Source organism: Lonchura striata, chromosome 5 (assembly GCF_046129695.1).
Source record: "Lonchura striata isolate bLonStr1 chromosome 5, bLonStr1.mat, whole genome shotgun sequence".
Taxonomy (NCBI): Eukaryota; Metazoa; Chordata; class Aves; order Passeriformes; family Estrildidae; genus Lonchura; species Lonchura striata.
In genome coordinates, this window is record NC_134607.1 from 19,220,515 (window position 1) to 19,235,996 (window position 15,482).

Consider the following 15,482-nt stretch of genomic DNA (forward strand, 5'->3'; position numbering starts at 1 on the left):
AGGAGACAAAGTGGCAAGATTTTTATTATTGTTTCTGCAAGTTTACTAACACTGCAATACTCCAAAGTCATCTACCCTGAAAAGATCATACAATTCCTAAGCATTTAAATTCACAATCTCTATTAATGAAACAGTTTATTCTGTGACATATATAATTACTGATTAATTATCCCTTATTTTATCAAGTGTCTGTAGGCCAAAAGCTTTCTTTTTCATTCCATATAAAAGTGCATCTGCAGTGGTGTAAAAGACAATTGATTTTAGTTTTTTCTTTTCAATCTAAAATTATTTTAAAAGAAAAGTTTCTTCAGAATGTTAAACAACTGAAGCTGTATCTTCTTAAATGTCTTTTGGCAACCTTACTTTTTTCTTAAGAAAAATAATTAACTACTATGTCTCAATTCAACTCTTTAAATCATGCTACTTCCTTACATAGGTCCATGTCAGTTCAGAAGTATAAAACATAAAATACACATTAATTTCAGCCTTTCTTAAATTTGCTTCTTATAACAGTGGCTATGTGATGCTCAGTTCTCCTGTAGTCAGAGTGCCACTATGGGGTACATGGATTAACATTAACTCCAAACCCCAATTTCCAAACTCTTCCCTTTGGTTAGCAGGCTGATACAACTTCAGCAAAGCTCATTCTAGAGAAACATGAATTGCAGAGACTTTGGAAGAATTTTCACTGTCTTGTTTAGAACAAGATATAGGAAGAAAATAAAACCATAACTTTGGTTTACAAAGTATAGCTTTTATTTTACAGACTGCTTAAATGAGTTTTCAAATTTAGATTTTAAAAAGTCTTGAGTGTTTCAATATATACATTCTGATATAACATTAACACATTTACATTTGAAATACCTATTGCTAATACATTAATATTTTTTGTGTTTTACTAAGTGTTAACTATTAAGTACATTTTTTAAGTGTTCAATGATAATTAACCCATCACTGAAATACCATCTCTAGACAATCTCCAGTGCATATATGCTTTTGTAGGGATTAAGGCATTACTCTGATTTACAGGTTATGGAGAGCATATGTCTACTAGGCTGAAATGGGAGCCATGCTTAAGCTGCAGGGTAAAAGAAAAGCTTATAACCTACTGAAGTGGCACAAATAACTAAGAGAGAAGGTATTGACCCAGTCATAAAGGCTAACACACTTGGAACTTCAGTTTTAGTCTTCTCTTGGTCACAGCACAAATGTCAAATACCAGAAAGTTAATGACTGCCTAGGACACAGCATTCTGGTGTAATCTCTACAATCTGGGGAATTCAAACAGATTGCAAAGGATTTCATGTGGAACAAATTGTATTAAAGGAGATTCTTTAATGAAATAAAATTTTTAAGTCAAGGAGTACATCAAGTCATTTTGAGGGGAATCTTCAGGGCACATCAGGCATTTCTTTATATTGTTTCTCAATTAGGTGCCAAGGTAGTTTTATCATTATACAACCTGAATTTTAGCTTCTTTGATTAAATTATCAGCAAATGCACCAACTTGGAGATGATTTCTCACCCTAAGCAAACTGTTCAGCCACAGTTTCTTTTGAGTAAGGCCAATTAAGTCAGAAAATGGTTTCAACTGACCTACATAACAGTGAACAAGTAGTGAGATTCCATTAATGATCTTTCAGTCCCTTGCTTTTTTCCCCAGTGTCATTATCAAATCAATCTTGCCATGTTTGTACCTTTCTATAACACTGCAACCTGAATTGGATAAATCAACCCTTCAAGAGTAGAAGTTCCTTTAACGGCGTCATACAGGCTCTAATGTGGCACTGAATAGCAGTATATGCTTTGAAAATAGATTCAAAATGGCTTTTAATATATTTTTCACTTGTATTTTAGTTATTCTCAAATCTGAGTATCACTGACTTACAATCACCAAAAGAGCTGACTTTTATGTATTTCTTGTAGCATCACTGCAGATACAGGATATTGCAAAAAAGGTACAGTTTATCAATGAAACACTTCAATTTTTCAAAGTTAAACCTTTAAGTTATGGGGCAGAAAGAAGGCAATGTAGGTTAAATGTGTTACACGGAAAATCTAACAATGACCAGAATGCAGTTTTAGAGACATGGAGGTTTAGAGGTGTGGGATTTTTAAAACCCTACAAAGTAATTTCAGCAGAAACAGAAATGAATCTGCCATGATGCAGCATAAAAACTGCAAGGATCTCATGATTCATTTTCATGGGGGAAGGGTTCAGGTTGAAACATGCTGCCTGTTCAGACTTTCCAGAATAGAATATGAAGGATCTTAGTTCTTAAAACACCATCAGACAAACCATGCCACGTCATCCGTGTGATCCACGCAAAACCATTATCTGCCAAAGCTCCAAACACATGAGCACTTAACAAAGGTTTACATGGGTTGGAACCAGTCTCTTCAGTCACTGAATGAAGATTCACTATCAGAACTGTCTTCTGTTTTGCCATCATCTCCCCAGGCAGGCACAGGGGCATCTGGTGTCCTGCAGGCAACAAAAACATTCTGTGTTGTCAATCCAGCTGAGAGCACAAGCAGCTCAGCACGTAACACCACTATCCCTGCATCACAACTGCAGGCACTTTATTGCCACAACATTTAACACATTAACTGTTTATGGCTCACAAACTCACACCTTAGTGGTATTGCTTCACCTACAACTGGAAAGCAAACACTAGAAACTGCAACACACTGGACATCAAAACTCCATAGACACCAATGTGAATGCACGCCTTTGATGCCATCAGAAATGATGACAAATCATTAAGAAGTGGCAAACACTTGTAGAAAGAGTTGAAAGCAGGCAATAATGATTAATTCAATTTTTTTTCAATCTTCAGAGGTTGCAGGGCTGAAAGGAACATTCTGTACACCATTGAGCAGTGTAAATAGTACATGAAAAAAATAACACAGGAAATGAACAATATTGTATCCAACTAAAACTGCAGGGATAATTTAGTGAAGCAAAAACGAATTACTCAGAGTGGAATTTGGCTAGAACATTGGGTTAAATTTGACATGCAAGAGCAGCCATGGGATTTTTATTGACTACAAATTATCAGACCACTTGTATTTAGTTTTAAAGAGAGTATTTAGGGTGGATCTTAACACTGTGACAAAATGTTTGCTTGGGGAATCCACTGGAAATGAAGGTGAGAGAAGCAAGCCATCTAAACTAACATTACTGCCTGAAGATGCTGGCTCTCCATGGACTTTCCCTCCTAAGTATGTAATGAATTTGACATACAAGCAATACAGAGCCTGATAAACGCTGAATCCAAGATAGAAAATACAAACATAATTATACTTGAGGGAAAAGGACATTCAGGGAAACTCACTTCCTGTATGACAGTTAACATCTCTTGGATAAAATATTGCATTTTAAACTAAGATGACAGTTGTATTAATCATCCTGTTCTTATTTATCTTGGGAGTATAGAATTTCTTTTCCAACATTAGTTCTATTTAGTATAATTTCTCTGTTGGGAATCCCTAAGGTAACTTTAAAGTGTTCCTAAACATTTTTTGTTCAAAGATGAGAAGTGTGTTAAAGAACTGCAGAAGAGCCTTCTCCCTACCCCCTGCACACCTCTAAAACAAATGAAGAAAGCATTTCTTTTCTCATGCAAATACCACTTCACAATATTATTCCTTGTTTGTTGTCATGGTAATGACAAAATAGAAGAGTTGTGCAAAGATATGAGAGACCAGTGCAAAACCTCTCACTTATTAAGAAGAGGAAGATGGTGCTGAATTCCTTTAGTTCATGAGAGCAGGACAAACTCTTCTGGAACTGAAGACAGGCAAGAGAGGCAGGATAAGCAACAAAAGTTAAAGACAGGTAAATTGGGAGCTTTTTTCCTAACTGCTTAGAACAGGCAGTTACCAAATGCTGTAAAAAGTTGAGAAAGGAGCATTAACAGAAGTGGAAAAGCTAAGAGGAGAGTGTAGAAACAATATTGTATCATTAGAATTAGCACATCTACAGCCACAAATAAGCCATGCTCAGCCAATGGCAAGGAACTGGGGGAGTCTGCAGTAAGTGACTGAGCACACAGCCATGTGTACATTTTCCTAATTTTCTCTGGGACTGAGTGAGCAGACCTAAGGAAGCTGAAGACCCAAGAAATGCAGTGTGAATGGCAAGACACATATAAAAGAAGCCTATAGTATTACAACAAGAAAGCAAGAAATCTGAAAAGTCACCCTGATACCTTAACATGATCCACCTTGCCAAATAATTAGCTTTCTTTAACCAGTTTTCAAACCAATAACATTTTAAAGAAAATCTGACTAAGCACTATTGTTGCACAGATCTTTGAGGATAGATTTTGAGAACTAACCTCAAACATACTCTATGAGCCTCAATCCACAGTAATAATGTTTCTGTCTTAATGCAAAATAGACAATTCAAAAGTATACACTTTTTAAAAAACAGCTTTAAAAATTTTAACCTATTATCTTTTTGTTTTATGTACTAAAAAAATCCACCCGAACATGAAGAAATAGCAGCATTTATAGAAAGGTATGGACTTGAAAGCACAGGAAAAAAATACAAAACATTTAACACACATATAGAAAACCTGTGTTTGCTAAACCTATCTCCAACTTGCACTGGGTCTTTTTTTTAATTTCTCATTCAATCAGTAAAAAAACAACTGAGGAATAACTATATTGGGCTTATCTAGACCAGGAAGTAGCTAGGAGCTAAAGTGACTCATCATATGATGATACTTCAGGTTTATTTTATTTAACAAGTAGCTAGTTTCAGAATAAGCCCTTATAAAATGTAAAAGGACTTCACTGGAAAGGAAAAATGGACTTTTTAATACCCTGACAGTTTCTGAAAAGAATGCAAAAATACTTCGAACGTTTTGTTGTCTGTAGTGCAAGAATAAAGTTAGTATTTTCCTCAGTTTAACAACATCTGTGAAATAATACAGCAGGACTAAATTAAATGTCATCTGTAAAGTAAGACTAGAATTCATGTTTATGGCCAGACAAGAAACTTTGAAAATTACTATCTATTCTTACACATCAGATTAGCTCAATCAACAGCCAGAATTTTGAACTGTTGACTTCAATTTTCACTGTCAATTTTGAAGTCAAGCTGTACACAACATCTACTCAGGGAATCTGAAAACAACTCTGTTGTCCCTCATGCATCCAGCAAAATAAGACAGAGTTTTTTCTTACTACTCTACAATAATGACATTTTCTTACTGGAGTGTTGAAAGCAAGTATCTGGGAAAAAACCTCATAGTCTACACAGGGCACTGAAAATGGCTACTGACCTTTTAGTTGATTCCTCATTACTAAATGCACATTTTCAGATGCTAGCTTGTCACTGCTATAGCTCACAACACCTTGCACAACCTTTTCTAAGCACAAGTTTTTCCAAGTTTTTTAAACACACAGTTGATCTGCAGCCCTACTGGGAGTCACAAATTACTTACTCAAGAAGATCTGGATTTAGCCCCTCAGAAATCATTTTGTTTCGTATTGCCATTACAGGAACACCCTGTGTAGCAGAAGAAAGAATAATATTAAACTACTGGACACAAAACAGGTGAGTTAAATAACTCTGGTACTTTTAAACCACACTTTCATATAAATTTATGCATGTCACTTGTCAAACAACAGCATGAAACATTAATCTCAGTTCCCATCAATATGAACCTAGAAGCAAGAAATTATTGAGATGAAAGGCCCTTTTAATCCACTTTATATTTATGGCAAAACATCTAGAGAAAGTTGCAGGGAGAGAATCAAGACTGGATAGATATATACTTGCAATTCATGCAGACAAAATCATAAAGCTGAAGTTATCTGTATGGATAAGAGTATGAAGAAAGCACGAAGTAGCAAAAAGACAGCAGAGAAGTTGTGCTAGGAAAGACTTGGGCATACTGAAGGTATAGCCAAGAGAGAGAAGAAAACCAGGGAAGTGTGTCAGCTACCACTCCAGAAGGATCCTGTAAGGCAGTGCTAAAAGCTGGAGAAGTCTATAAAGCATGGAGAAAAAGGCAAACAGGACATGAGAACAAAAGCACAATTTAGAAGTGAATTCTCCAAATACAACTGCTTGTGCAGTCAGGCTTGAATCTTCTGTGACCTGTGGACAGATTTCAGCCAAATGTTAAAAAAATTCCCTGCAAGTCCTTCCACAGCTTTTGCACTTTATTTTATTCATCAACACCTAAACATCCTCTAATCTTGGATCACATATCCAAGACCCACGTCCTCTCATGAGATACATTCCAACAAACTGCTCCTATGTTTCCACTAGAGCTGCACAAAGGCAACTTGTTGCTTTGCCGTCTCCTGTTGGAAATCATCAGAAATACCATCTGGATCACTCAATGCCAATATAGGATATGGGGAAAAAACCCCAAACCAAATGAGGATACAATTTCTGATTCAAAAGGAACAAAGTTACTGGTGGTCTAAGAAATTCTAAATGAAAAGTAGTGTAGGATTAATATCTTTTGTCCGGAAGTAAGTAAAATAGTGCTAAAGAGCAGCCATGACTAATGTTCCAGAGAAAGATGTGATTCTAATGGCTGCTCCACAGTAAGAATCACAATCAAGGCTTGTGCATGAGCACTGTGGAACAGCACACACACAGGTACATAGCTGTAGCAATCTATCAGACATAATGTGAAAAATGGTCACTCAAGTAGCTGCAATGTAATACCTGGAAATAAAAGAGTATCTCAGTACTTCATAACCCATGTGCATTACAAAGGTGAATATTTTGAATATTTATTGGAGTATTTAATGACGGTTTAAAAATTCAGTTATTCTAGTATAGATTTGGACAGCAGGGATTGTGTGTTTACACACCATTTTGTACTAATGCTTTTCCCCTGCTTGACTGCTCTTAGGATACTCTTCCCCACCTCAGAAGTCACTGATGAGTTGTTTATGCATCAATTTAAACCAGGTAAAAACAGAATTGAGTCAGATCAGGCAAGGCAGAATTCATATTTGATTTCAATCAAAGTGAATTTGGTATAGGATTTCTAAGAATGGGTTGTGTTTATGTTCACACTTGGGAGTATGTTTTATTCCAGCACTGTGTGCATTAAAATCTGTGAGAAAAAATCCTCTCAGTACCCTCATATATCATAGATTCACAGAACTAATCTGAAGTTTAATCAAAATGCTCTTTTAGAATCCTTATCTGAAGGAAAACAATTACGATTGCACCTGTATCTGTTTATAATACAACCAGGGTATTACAATTACTTTACCTTTCATGCTCTCCTAAATTTTAATCTGCAAATATGGTACTGCTTTTGTATGACTTCTTGAAATATTGTTGTAAATTTTAAAATGTAAGAATTTAGTGTCCTCAATAATTGCACTCCACCAAAATGAGTTTGTCACAATTTCATGGAAGATCTACTTTTAGTGTAGAATGGTGCTCTTTTATACTACAAACACTGTGAGTAATAAATAAATTATCAGTTCAAACAAATCTTAGCTAAAAACTTAATTTAGGCAAATAAATGACACTAACTGAAATACTTGACCGGACAAGGAGACAAGTTTGGCAAATACAAAAACACACATTAATTTGTAGGATGTTAGTTTGACTTTCCTACCACACTGTTTACAACTGGCAGAGGAGTCACCAGGAATTGCCAGTACACAGGAGAAGTGTGGAAAGTGAGATCTCACTCCTCTAGCAGTCACAAAAAAAAATTCAAAGTAATTAGACCATCCAGCACTTTCAAATCCACTTTGAAGTCTGGCATTAAATCAATACAGCAACATAGTGTTCTATTCTCTGCTATTATCCCACTGCTAGGTTTTCCAAATGGTTTGTAATAAGCTATCCATAAAGTACCAGTTTGTGATTCAAGTGAAAAATAAGGTTTGGAACCTTCAAGGTTCATTCAAGGGATGAAGGAATTAATTCTGCTTCATTCAAGGGATGAAGTAGACCAGTTGTAATAATTTCTCTGAAGACTGAGTGAAACCATGAAATTAGTTTTAATATAAGCAACATTTTATTAATACCATGACATAGTCATACTTTCCAGAATTATAATATGTATTTTAGAGTAAAATTTCCACTGACAAATTGAAAATAAATTGAAATAAATTCTTTGTTTACAATCTCATTTTTAAGTTTGTGGATGTGAAACGACCTCTTAAAAATATCACAAATAGTCTTTCATTCATCTTCTCATTCCTTCATGAGATTTCACACATTGAGATTACAATCATTTACTTCCTATTTATCTCCAGCACAGACCACAGATAAAGATGTAAACAAAACCTGCATAATGAATAACAGGAAACTGGAGTGGAACCAGACAGTGAAACAATCCTTATATCTCTATTTTGGTCCTTACAGAAATACCAAGTACTCCTGTTCTGGACTATACTTGCAAAGCTGTATTTTGTACCCTATAGTAAAATGAGACTGTAATCAGTCTGTATGCAAGGAATTTCTCCAATTTGCCAGGGCAATTCCACTTTCTGTGGCATCTTCTGTGCCTCCGGCTACTATCACTTTGCATTTACACATTTCACACCTTCAGTTCACAAGTCTACCAGCAGAATTTTGCAGAAAGATCTTGCCAGAAGAAGCTGTCTGAGGGAATATATTGCATTAATTCATTTATTAGAAAAGATGTGCTAGAATATTATGATGTTATCCTACCTTAAAGATTACTGTTGCAATATATGTTTTCCGACATTTAAGGCTCGCTTACAGCTGTGCGGTACATTCCACCAAAAAATAACATCCTAGCCAAAGAACGACATGAGAACTGACTTACCACTTGTACCATTTTGAGGTATCTGGCATATCTTGGATCCTTGGCCACAGTTGTGACATTTTCTGTTACTACCTCCGTCTTCTGTAACCCTTCCTCTTGTGTATTGTTCTGCTGTATGTGAAGAACAAACCCTTTAATGGTTAAGTGCATACACCACACCCATGGAGAGATTCCAAACAATAAAACTGAGTATTTTAAGGTAAAGAGTAACTCTTTTTCATCAAGATTATTCTGATCTACATTCACAAAACTAGAGGTTTCCTGGATGTATGAAATGACAAATCCAGCTCTTTTGTTGTTCACTGTTACAAGAGTGTCTTTCTACTTTTAGATACAATTTTAAGTTATTGAACAACACATAAAAAACCAAAAAGGCCCTAAAAACCCTGTTAAGTTGCATTTAATAAATATCACAGTATTAAATGTAAATGGTCTTTTTATAAAAAATATTTATAAGGAGTATATCTATAAATTTCCCCCAGTAGTCCAATGCCTTTTTTCTTTAAAATATTTGATTTGCTGACAAAGGTTCCACACATACCATGTAACTTCTAAACTATACTTTTGAGTATAAATCATTACTCAAAGGACAATGTAATGAAATCAAAGATTCCTTGAAAGTATTTAATTTAAATTAAATGAAAAATGACAAGTTCTAGAACTTTTAAAATAACACAGAAAACTTTATTTTTTCTACAAAACTAACCACCTGAAAGCAGCATTGGGAACATCCTTTCAGAAATATATGAACTTTATATACTTAAATATACTTTATATACTTCCATATCTGAGAGGAGGAACACTTTAAAGAAAATGAACTCATGGTGAGTCATTCTCTAATGGGGCTGGAACATGCAATGCTGCCCAGTGTCTCCCCTACTGCTGCCTGCAAATCAGAGTTGCAATATTTGACAGGCAGGCAAAAGCAGCAGAGTGCTCCAGCTACTGCTTCTCCACAGCAACTGCCACCAAATAAGAGAATGAGCATAGATCAGAATTGAGGATTCCATGAGAAGAAACTGTTAGGGGAAACCAGGAAAAGAACTCCATCTACAAATGAGCCAGAAAGGCTCACTTAGTTAAGTGGTGATCGATCATGGGATTCAAATGTCTGGTTTAAAAAATCAACCAACCACACACATGAAATTCCCCAAAATGACTCTAAGTTAGTTGCAGGGATAGTATCTTAAATATTGATTACTTGTATTAAGCTGACCTTTACTGTATGTGGAGGATAATATACAGAAAACCTTCAATGTAATAAACTCTTTAGAAAAAAGCATGCTAGAAATTCCAATTTGAGCTAAAAGCTCACATTCTGATGAAAGGAAGAAAGAGTTGCAATGATGTGATTTGAACTATTATTTTCATTCATGACCTTGCCAGCACCATGTAATTCATGTTCATATTTTAGTGTGATTGAAAGAAAGGAAGGAGAAATTTATCATTAGATTTGAGTTAGTTCTAATTATTTAAGTCACATAATTAATAAAGGGTATAGCCTTTTTTTTTTTTATTTAAGTCACTTGTTAAAACAGTGCCAGTAGAGAAAAGCCTAGTCTTAGACTTTTAGAGTTGATTGCTCACTTCCAATAGAATTGCTTCTTCTATCTACTGCAAATGACATTAAAAACTTGACCTGGAGAGCTCTATTCCTCCAAGAAATGAGTTATGCTTTATTACTTACTCCAGACTGAGGTGATCCAGCTGTCTGTTGATCTGTAGCAGCCTGTGCCACAGGACCATTTGTAACACTGTTCACATCTGCACTGGAAACTTCAAATTTGACATCTTCTAGGCCAGGAATCGAGGATAACTGAATGCAAAATACATCATCAAATAAGCAATGAGCTGTTCATAAGACTTACAGGTACAACAAAATCTGCAGCATGCTGCTTACCACTTATTTTCCAGGTTGGTTTTACATCAGTAAAATTTTAAGTTTCTGCCCCTAGTTTTGGCATTTTGATGGGGAAAAAAAAATCTTTCTACCCAGCTGCCTTCTACAATAAAAACTTTCACTGTCAACACAGGGTTGCAGAACAGGAAAAGACTTCCACACCTTCCCAGTATTTTGCTACTGCATTTATCAACCACACGAGAGCCATGCCATCTTAATGAACACTTTCAAAATATCCCACCCTTCCTCCCAGAAAAGCCAACTGAAATTGCCTCCATGATTATTGAAAGAACTTGTTAAAATTCCATAGTGGGTGATTTACTGACTTCAGGATTTTGTCAGGTTTTTTTTCCAAGTAAATGATATGCCGTATTTCCTATCTATGATCTTTTGTAATTTCAGCTAAAGAAGTAAATCAAACAAATTTACATTAGCTTAGATCCAGTTCTGCTCACATTTCAGTATCAAAAGAATTACAAGGCTTCTCTCTAGCTACTTTTATCAGTATCATACAAAGATATTTTTGTTTTACAAAGGGGGTAAGAATTTTCTTATTGGCATTTGTATGGCAAAAAGTGTTTCCTTCCCGTTCCACATGCTTAACAAGCCCAAATTTTCCACTAGGTACTGTTGGTTCCTTTCTTCTGTATCAACTACATATTCAAATGTCACACAGTACAAGTAGTAAGGCATTAACTAGAGAAGAGAGTTAAAGAGAGAATTTTTCATATCAGGTTTTCATATTAGCTCCTTCAAATCATTATGAAAACTTATTTTCTCAATTCAGACTCTAAAAAGGAAGCTAGTTCACATAATCTAGGAGGCTGTCACTGTTAGAAGATGAAGTCTATATCCATACAAACCTTTGCATCCAGAATATTGAGTGTGGTTTCAATTTGTTGGATACGGAGAGAGAGCGCTGACAATTTCTGCAACAGAAAACAATTAGGATGTGAAAACACTCCCATATGCACTTGGACATATAAAAGTTTGCATATAGTTAAAAAAAAAAAATCACTTTTCTCCCTGCTGAAGGCAGAGTACAGTGTAAATAAGATTATCATATTATGAAATAAATGAAGACAACTCTTGACAACTCTTTTTAGAACAGTAGCTACAGCAGTACAAATTTTAAATAATTTTACTCTGCAGTTGGTTTTCCCATATAATGACAGAAATGAAGACAGATTATTTACAAAAGAAAGCCAAAGTAAATAGGGTATTACTTTGGGCAACTGTAGAATAATGGTAGACATATTATGCTCTCCCAGTTACCAAAAGATCTTTCTTCAAAGGTTTTTCCAAATGTGGAAGATGAAAGGAGATAATGTGTGTGTATGTACCTGAGCAAATACCAAGAGACAATCTGATAATTAATACAGCAGGTGATTCAAAGTCCTATACAGTCAAATTCACAATGAATCACAACTAAACTGACACTATATGCTCCAGGTGCACCTCAATCATATTTTGACTTTTTTTTTTTTTTTAATACAACTTAAGTTTTTCTAAATTACTCCATAAGAACTGCCAGTCTTTTAACTAATCACTACCATACTCCACCAGACCTGTCCAAGTGAAGTTGGCTAGAGTGCTGGCTGGCAGATATGTACCATTCTGACAGCTTTCTGGCACCTTGGCAAGATTCTGCCTGGCTCTGAAGCAGAACTTTAACACCCTAAGAAAATGGCAGTTCTGCCAATATGCTAGAAAAAGCAGGAGACTGACAGGAGTTAGTCTTTTTGGATAGAGCACTGACTTGTTTACAGATGGTCCTTTGTTCATGAAGAGGAGTCAGCTCCTATTGGAAGGAACTATGTGTCCTACATTTAACTGGATAAGGGGGAGGAAAGATGTACAAAAGACAATTATGCAATTTTATGTGTCTATTTGACTAGACAAGAGCCAAGAAAATTAGAGTTAAGGATGTCAGCCCTGATTTTGCGTTTCTTGGCTTCTGTTGACTTACACTGCGACCTTTCACATTAAAAACACTTCTGTACTTCATGAATATGAAAAACTTCTCAAGGAGTATATAAAGCAACTATTTAGTCTCTTGAGTAACAATACATTTTGGTTAACTAATAACTGTTTTATTAGGCAGACTTCACAGTCCTGCTGTATGCTCAAGGTGGCTTCAAATATACGTGTTCTGGTTTCCACAGGGCCTGTGGAAGAGGGAATACTGATATCAGGTCACAAATGAGTTTTGGACAACTGACAACAGAGTCACCAGGCGGTTACACTGTCCCACCTATCAAGTTACAGGAAGTTTAAAAACCTAGGAAAAATTACTTTTTTCCCTCTGAAGCTCCATATATTCATATAATAACCAAATCTTATACTTGTTACACGTCTGGCTCTCAACTTCACCAACAAATAACGGAATTTCTCAGATTACATGGCTTAGTCTAATTGGATTTGACTGCTGCCCTGGCTCAGCTGGCTAGAGCTGTATAGCATTCTTTGTTGAATAAACTAATGAAGAAGTACAAAAACCCTCTAAAGACAAAAAGGTTACCCTCAAAGCCACATTAGAAAACACTCTTTTTACAAGGAGGACTCTTGTCCTGTTCAGTGGACAAATCTAATCTTGTTGATCTGATGTATTTCCATTGACTCTAAAGTCATCACATAAACGTACTAATCCTATTTTCATTTTTATCTCTTTTTACAGCAAACTGAAGTTAAGGGCTTCATTTCTATACTAATCACTTGCCAAAGATTTTCTTTTTTCAACATAAAAACTATTTACATTCAGTGCTTAGTGTATGACTCTTTTAAATTAAAGGTGATAAAACCTGAAAGTAAGTTTTGATGCACTGCAAGAACATGGCATCTTCCTCTCATAACAAGATAAGAACCAGAGATAAAGCTGCTCAGAATAAATTCCTTGTATCAAAAAGTTCAAAGACTGTGACAAATACAAAAGTTTAAGAAAACAGGATGCAGTGTGGCACAACCAGGAGTTGATATTGATCCCTTGGGGAAAAATTCTGTCTTAAGCACTTACTAAAGAGAAACCTCGAACAGAAAGCAGACTACATTTTTGGTTTAAGCTACCAGTATTACTGCATCAAAAATATTTAGATGAGTGGTTCCCATTTCTTGAATTTTTTTAAATGTATAAAGGGACAGCTGGGGAAATAATAAACATACCTCTTCACAAACAGTAGAAAAGCGGTTCAGAAACTGCACTGTGTGAACAACAAACTGGTTTAGAAATGCTACAGTTCTTTTCTGCTGAATAGCAGGAACCTGCATTAAAAAATATAAGAAAATTAGGTTACAAATCAATGTCAAGTTCCAAATTTGGACTGAAATATCTGTTATAAATGTATATTTTTTAGAATAAATTATTTGGAAATCTGTCTTAAGTGTGCCTGCTATGACTGCATACATAGATAAACCATTTTCTAACATACATATGCATTCATACAGATCCTTTGCCACTAAAAATCTACTAACACGACAGCTGAGAATGTACAGGACACATAGAAAAGGCAACAAAACCCAAGAAATGAAGGACTTTTATCTTTAGATGAAATTGTGAATATTCCCAGAAGTCAATGTTAATGATTTTATAAAAACAGTGGGGAAATTAGAATCTTTCCTTCTGGAGTTTAAGAAGGAAAACCAAATTTGGCCAGCCATACTAATACTCAGTTACAACTAACACCATGACCAAAACTGAAGTGTAGTGATGTTGCTGTGTAAGTATTTAGTGGCTACCCTACTGGTTCTCATTTGCAAGTCCAGACTACCCTAAAATTGCCAAAAATTATTCTCCAAATCAATTTAGATACTCACATATTTTTCAGACTAAAATGTTGACTCTTAAGTTTGCCAAATGAATGGTGGTCATACTGTAACACAGAACTGGCATTTTTATTTAAACCATTACAGAAGACTGGAATCAGGAATTTGCACACAAAAGTTTATGTCTAAAATTTTAGTGCCTCAGGGTTAATAACCTTGGAGAATTGCTTTAAGTCTTAACCTTTGCAGAGGAAATCAGCCTACGAAATTGTCATTGATTTAAGTGGAAGATTACGAAGAGTATTATTGGCAGCCAAGATTCTGCTGCATTTTTTTTGTGAATACAGTGACTCTGGTCTTCACCTCTTCTTTAGTCACTGATTTATCAGTGCATTCAATATACAGTTCACTATGGGAATCTTAAAACATCCTTTTTGTCAGACTTCTGTTGCTACTATCTCAAGTCTTCAGCCTGTGCACTGTACAACAGCATCTGCTGGAGTTCAGTTCTGTGGTTCCAAAATTTCAAAATTCCAAAATTTGCCAAGCAGCGCTTACGACCTTAGCAGAAATCTCTAGGGTGGCGCAGAGTACGTAAGAATCACTGGGTCAACTGGAACTATCCTCTCTTTATGCTCTCTGTTGAGAAAACTAAGTTTAAAAAGAAAGCTTCTGCAACATTTAAAGAAATTAATACACAGCTTTGTACAGGATTTGCCTCCCCAGGTCGATGTTTGAAACGGCTTAGTCTTTAAACGCAACTTGCAGCAAATCGCCTCGGGAGGAGAGCGGGTGAGGAGCAGAGCCCGCCGCCGGGCCGGGCCGGGAGCCGCAGCGGGGCTCGCCCAGCACCAGGGCCAGCGCCGCCGCCGCCGCGGAGGAGGAGCGGCGGCCCCGGGGCGCCGGGCGAGCGCAGCCCGTACCTTGGTGAGGTCGATGCCGGAGCCCACGATGGGCAGCCCGTCCTCGTCCATGGCCGCGGGCCGGGCCGGCGCAGCGCCGCTCCGCAGCGCGGCCCGGAAACAAAC

General features: G+C 36.2%; 1 protein-coding gene across 2 annotated transcripts; it reads right to left on the reverse strand.

Moving 5' to 3' along the window:
- Positions 1-733: 733 nt before the first annotated feature.
- On the reverse strand, positions 734-15,482 carry WASHC3 (WASH complex subunit 3). Of its 2 annotated transcripts, none has more exons than XM_021536398.3 (7): positions 15,378-15,482; positions 13,855-13,953; positions 11,559-11,624; positions 10,483-10,611; positions 8,796-8,903; positions 5,457-5,521; positions 734-2,485 (listed from the first exon to the last, which is right to left on the reverse strand). In XM_021536398.3, the coding sequence occupies exons 1-7, from the start codon at positions 15,426-15,428 to the stop codon at positions 2,401-2,403; spliced, it is 603 nt and encodes a 200-aa protein (XP_021392073.1). In that variant the 5' UTR covers positions 15,429-15,482; the 3' UTR covers positions 734-2,400. The 2 variants fall into 2 exon arrangements, with proteins under 2 accessions (XP_021392073.1, XP_021392064.1); XM_021536389.3 differs by having other exon boundaries at positions 8,796-8,906.

Excerpts from the sequence above, each read along its gene's own strand:
- WASHC3 (XM_021536389.3), bottom strand. The coding sequence starts at position 15,428 with ATGGACGAGGACGGGCTGCCCATCGTGGGCTCCGGCATCGACCTCACC. Across the intron at positions 8,907-10,482 it reads CTGGATCACCTCAGTCTGGA|CAGAACAATACACAAGAGGA; the intron begins GTAAGTAATAAA and ends CTTCACATACAG. Across the intron at positions 5,522-8,795 it reads ACCTCAAAATGGTACAAGTG|GGTGTTCCTGTAATGGCAAT; the intron begins GTAAGTCAGTTC and ends TCTGCTACACAG.